The 6277-nt window shown below is 37.8% G+C and overlaps 1 protein-coding gene across 5 annotated transcripts in view; it reads left to right on the plus strand.

The window, feature by feature from the left end:
• Positions 1-6277, plus strand: part of SLC25A27 (solute carrier family 25 member 27) — a 49701-nt gene that overhangs the window by 10250 nt on the left and 33174 nt on the right. For all 5 annotated transcript variants that reach the window (XM_009205315.2, XM_017957920.1, XM_003897692.2 and 2 more), the window contains exons 5-7: positions 1751-1863; positions 4557-4641; positions 5967-6059. In XM_009205315.2, coding sequence (XP_009203579.1) covers positions 1751-1863; positions 4557-4641; positions 5967-6059 — 291 coding nt within the window. The remainder of the gene's footprint in view (positions 1-1750; positions 1864-4556; positions 4642-5966; positions 6060-6277) is intronic.

Genomic DNA, 6277 nt, shown 5'->3' on the forward strand with positions numbered 1-6277 from the left:
CTTCATCTTGAAGCCCTCTTTTTCCCTAATTTAAAGGAATTTTTAAGTATGGCTTTGGTATATAAAATCCTCCCATTGCATTACACTATATTATTAAAATCCGACTTTCTTTCAAGGGTTCCATGTTCAACAGTTTATTAAAATACTACTTGGTTTCCCCTGGGAAAGGGACAAAATCATGCAGATGGATAGACCTTTCCCAGAAAAAAGGGAAGTACAGGATGACTTGAGCTGAGTACAAAGGGAGCTGCTCCTCCAGAACACTCCAGGTCTGCAGCTGAGCCAGAGGCAAAGGAGGGTTTGGGGCCATCTTCACCACTGACCACTGCTCTCTGCCCCTCTTCGTGTAGCTGACTCAGTGGAAAAGGAGGCTGGGCTACTGCAGCCCAGGGTCCCCTTCAGCCTTCAAAACATGGAGAGAACATGCACAGCACAGGAGAAAAGGGTACCACTGTGACTTAACCAAGTAGTTTATAGAACCCCAGGGCCCAGTTTGTCATCTTATAACAACTTCTAATGACTAAGTAACAGGGAGAAGTCACACTGCCTTCTTGGATAAGAGGAGAAAACTGGTTATTAGGATCCAGAAATATCTGAGTTTTTAACTGATCCCTCAGTTTTTTCCTCTCTGTTCTTAATGTTGGAAATTTTTGGTTTGAATACACCTAATGTAGTGCATTTTAATAATCAAACTCTTTATATTAACCTGTAATGGGGACAAGTCTATATACTATAGTAAAGAGCATGAACATCGAGATCAGAAGCCTGGGATTCAAAGCCAGTCTTTACCACATCTTAGCTTTGTAATCATAGTCAAGTTCCTTGCCCATTTTAAGCCTTGGTTTCTTCAAACGTAAATTAGAATCATATTATCTATCTCATGAGTTTTCAGTATTAAAATGTATGCCATGTATATTAAATACTTGGCATTTAGTGCTCCATAAATTTTAGTTACAGTGATCATCATTCATGATCATAACTTCTCATGTAGCATAACAGCAATTATGTGTGTCCAATAAATATGTGACATTGTCTTTTTGGTGAGATTCAGAGAGTGTGATGCCTGAGTAAAAGCCACACAGGCTAGTAAGTGGTGAAGGTGGCATTTGACTTCAGGTTTTTCTGACTGCATAAAGCTCAGACTTTTTTTTAATGCCAGAGGTTTCCATATTTGGTTTATGCTTCTTCAGCACCATTCTTCATCTATCTAGAGAGAAATGAGCAAGATAGTCTACTAAATTTTCTTGAAGCTAAAATTCTTCCATTTTAAGAACTCTTATTATGAAATTGTCCTTTTTACTTCTTAGTCTGTCATTTTTTATGAGATTAATTGTTGTTAATGTCATTATTTGATGAACTCTAAAAATTTGCAGGTCCCTTCCATCACCAGTAAAATTAATCCAGAAGTCTGATAACCTTTGGCTTTCTCCTATAATTAATACGTGTAGTGATAATATAAAATATCAAGAAAGGTATTTTTATCTGTTTAATAATCTTGAGAAGATGACACAGTTTATAAAGATTTCCATTAAAAATGTTTAAGTCAAATGTTGGCCTTTTTTCTAAAGGATTATTATGTTTATCTGTAAATTAGACTTATGTAGATTGCTTCAATTTCTAATAATTCTGGATAAATTATATCTGGATGTTACTTACTCCAGATTATAAGAGCTATAAGTGAAGCTTATCCAGTTGCATTTCATACACAGGAATATATGGAGTTTTCACATTTTGTTATTATTCTCCTTAGATTTCGTGGTGTACATCATGCATTTGCAAAAATATTAGCTGAAGGAGGAATACGTGGGCTGTGGGCAGGCTGGGTACCCAATATACAAAGAGCAGCGCTGGTGAATATGGGAGGTAATGGAAACTTTGTTAAATTCTAAAAAGTCCTAATTGCCTTCATAGTTAAAAGCACATAAATTAGACAAGTGAAAATTTATGTTTTATTTTTATTTATAATATATTGGTGACCATATATTGTTGACCGGCTGTATAGATGTTCTAGGTCATAATTGAATATTTTCCACAGAGCATTTTTGCTTCATTCTACAGTGATGTATGAAAAGGATTTACTAAAATAGGCACATTGTGACAATAAGGAGACAAGGCCAAACTATTTCTAAGGTCCTCCTCTCTAGTCCAGACTTTCCTTTAAGATTAAAACCGATAGATACAGCTATCTGATCGTTGTTATATCCAGACTGTCCAAATCTTTCCCCTGGCAATCCTGCTCCCATTCCTAACACCCCAGGCTGGAAACCTGAATGTTCTCTTAACTCATCCCTACCCCTCATTTGTCATATTCACTTACCAATTCTGTCTCCCAAATATTTCTTAAAAGTTTTCCACTCCAATACCTACTACTTTAGTATCCTTAAAATGACCATTTGTACACCATCAGCCTTGAAAACCTCTCAGCTGGACCACTGCCACAGCCATCTAACTCATCTCCTCCTCCATCCTCAAATATGTGCCTGGTATCCAGAGTGATTTATTTGAAACACAGATATTAACACGCTATTGGTGTTCTTAAAACTTGTCACTGGAATATAAATAGCATTTTTGAGGGTTCCAGTAATATAGCACCTAAACATCAAAGGAAGTCAATCTTTGTGTGAGAAAGAAGCTAGAAACTCTTCTTTCACACCATTCTTTCTACATTCTTCATAATCTCAAAAATATATCACCACTCTTTCAGCTGTACAAGCAGAAACCTAGGCATGATTTTTGGCTCTTCTTTTTCATTTGCTCCATTGCTTATATCCAAGCAGTCACCAAATCCAGTCATTCCATCTTCCAGATATATCTCAGACTCATATACTTTTCTCCATCCTTGGAGCCATTCTGTTGTCCAAGTATTATTTATTCCCTCCAACTGGACCACTATAGAGGCCTCACAACTGGTTTTTCCATATCTACCCCATTCCCATTTTGACCCACTATGCCTTTGAAACTGATTTTACCAAGATTATCTTTGCTGTTACCTTATTTTTTAAAATTTAAAGCTATCTTCATTTTCACCATCCCTATAAATGGTGCCTCTGTCCTTTAAATTGTTCACACTCAAAACCTTGGAGTTGTCTTTGATTTCTTTCTACCATTCTGTATTCAGTCTGCTGGCTGATCCTGTTGATTCTTCAAAATTTATCCAGAACTTGACCAGGGCTCCACTACTCCCTTATTCAAGCCATCATCGTCGCTTACCGGGATGACTGCTCTGCCTTGTTTTCTTGTAGTGTACTCTTAATAGAACTATTGAGTTCTTAATAGAGTTCTCAGTAGTTCTGTTAAGTTCTAAATAGTAACCTCGGGCAGTCACTCCTCTGCTCAAAAGCCTCCCCTGGCTTCTGATGCTCTTCATCATCTAGACTCTGCTACTCCTTGCGTATTCTGCTGCTGCTGGCCCAGTCTTCTGGCTGTTCCTCTAACACCACAAGCTGACCCCTGACTCAGGGTTAGAAAGCATACTGTATTTTTGCCTGGGGCAATTTCTCTTAGCTATCTACAAGTTTGTTTTCTCATGCTTTCTTTTGGTCTCTGTTCAAATGTCCACTTATCAAGAGGTCTTGCCTGATCACCCTATTTAAAATTAATAGAAACTATTCCTCCCTACCCTCTGGTACTCTCTGTCCCTTTCCTTACCTTCTTTGTCTTCAGGGCATTTACTTCAAGAGCAAGTGCATCTGAAACACCATGTAGTTTACTTTATTGTCTCATCCCACAACAGAGAGCAAGGGTGTTTGTTCACTTTGTCCATGGCTGTTTCCCCCAGTGCAATCAAATGTACCTATCCATTCTTGCCTCATTAAAACTTACTTCCCTATACTTTAGTGTGGGTAAACTTTATATAACTCCAGCATTGTGATGTCATTCTCCTATTTAAAACCCTTCCATAGCTCTTCATTGCCATTAGAGAAAATGTATAAAAGGGCCAGGCGCGGTGGCTCACGCCTATAATCCCAGCACTTTGGGAGGCAGAGGTGAGCAGATCTCTTGAGCTCTGGAGTTTGAAACCAGCCTGGGTAACATAGTAAAACCCCATCTCTACAAAAATATTTAAAAATTAGCCGGATGCACACCTGTAATCCCAGCTCCTTGGGAGGCTGAGGCACAAGAATCGCTTCAGCCCAAGAGGCGGAGGTTGCAGTGAGCCGAGATTGTGCCACTGCACTCAAGCCTGGGTGACAGAGACCCTGTCTTGAAAATGTATAAAAGGCTTAATGTAGAATAATGGTCAGGACCTTTTATTTATAAGTGATAGGATTTCAATTCAGCTTTGGCTAAAAAAAGTAATTTATTGGCTCAAATACTAAAAGGCCCAGGGGTTGAGCTGACTTTAGGCACAGCTAGATTCAGGAGTCCAAATGATACATTTGACTTTCTGTCTCTTCTTCTTTTCCTCTCTCTCTGTAGCTGTGCTTTCCTTGAGAACAAGAAAGATTCCTTGGTATCTTTTATCCTGGTACACATTCCTGCCCCAAGCCTAGCATATTCTTGACACAAGACATTCACTGTTGACTGATGAATATTTAAACTTTTTCCATTGCCAGATTTAACCACTTACGATACAGTGAAACACTACTTGGTATTGAATACACCACTTGAGGACAATATCATGACTCATGGTTTATCAAGGTAAGGATTGTTTTAGTTGGACTCTGTTTTTTTTTGTTTGTTTTTTGTTTTTTAAATAACCTTTTCTTCCATATTTGGCATAAATTCTTTAGACTCATTTGATTGGGATTGTACTGGCATCACCTTTAGAGAAGAGTATATTTATAAAGATGAATTTCTTAAAGTTTGTTGTGGTTAGAATGGGGAAGAGACAAAGTTGTAGGATGTTTTGGATTAAACTTCTCAAAATACTTGCACCTTGATCCATCCCAGGAACAGGCTATGATGATGGACTCTCCAACTCAACAGATATGTTTGAGTGCCTTTTATGTTAAAGGCACTGGGCAGGGCTCTGCAATGGGCATCAAAGGAGTAAACTCAATTCCTACCCAGGGAACTTACCAACAAGGAAAACAAGACAAATATAAAAACACTCTACAGGAAATGCTAAAAGGAAGCAACTAGTTACTACAGGGTTCAGAGGAAGGAAAAAACCACTTGGAAGGATCCACAAAGGAGGTAGAAATAGACAAGGGTTTTGAAAGGCTGTGTCTTTTCACAGAAAGGGACAGGAAGAAGGCCTTTCCAGGAAGGAGCAGTACCTTGATCTCTTTGCAACACAATTTTAAATTATCCATTAGAATGACTTATTTTATAGATGTCTACTGTCCTTGACATTATAGTGATTTCATTTAGCTTCTGATTTTGTTTCCAAATTCTAAAACTTCCTATGCTATTTAGATGACCCTAAAAGTAAATATAATAGTGTCAAGTCAAATATTTGGAGGTGGGGGGTGTGTGTGTGTGTGAATTTAATCACTCCAAGAGTATTACTGACTCGGGGCTTTTGCATGTACTGTTCTATCTTCATGTAACCTTCTTCCTTCAGGTCTTCATACAGATGTGTCCTTTTTGACCACTCAGTTCTGCTGTCACCCCAGGAGCTTTCCCTGACTGCCTGTCACCCATTTGCTCCCTGTGACACTTCCCCATGCTTTTTTTCATAGCTTTTGTCAGCTTCTGAAATTATTTATTTCACTTCTGCCTTTTCCCAAGTGAAGTATAAGCTCCTCAAGGGCAGGGTCTTACCTGTCTTGTTCATTGCCTAGAAGAATGCTTGGCACCAGCAGGTACACAATGCCTGTTTGTTAACTGACATTCTTTTTGTTTTTGATTTTTTTTTTTCTACCTCTTTAATTAACTTAGCATTAAATTTAAGCAAAAAGAGCATTATGAAGCTTATAAGAATACATTTAGTAGTATATTCTTTCTGAATACCACATTCCCTTTCCTAAGCTAGAAACTACTACATATCATCTTTCAATTTCATTTATTTGTATTTATAGTTTATGTTCTGGACTGGTAGCTTCTATTCTGGGAACACCAGCTGATGTCATCAAAAGCAGAATAATGAATCAACCACGAGATAAACAAGGAAGGTAAGTAAAAAGTCTTCAGTATCCATGTTTTTGAATGTCTGTAATACCATTGTTTTTCAAAGATGCATCTTTGCATTTTTGATTGATAGAAATGTATTTGTGTGTTTTTTGAGAAAATTAAGAGCATTGTTTTTATGCAGTTACCTGCTCTTTGATGAAAAAGTGACAAGCCTTTGGGGAGATAAGCTAATTAACAATCATATTATTTAGACACAAGG

The sequence above is a fragment of the Papio anubis genome, chromosome 6 (assembly GCF_008728515.1).
Source record: "Papio anubis isolate 15944 chromosome 6, Panubis1.0, whole genome shotgun sequence".
Taxonomy (NCBI): domain Eukaryota; kingdom Metazoa; phylum Chordata; class Mammalia; order Primates; family Cercopithecidae; genus Papio; species Papio anubis.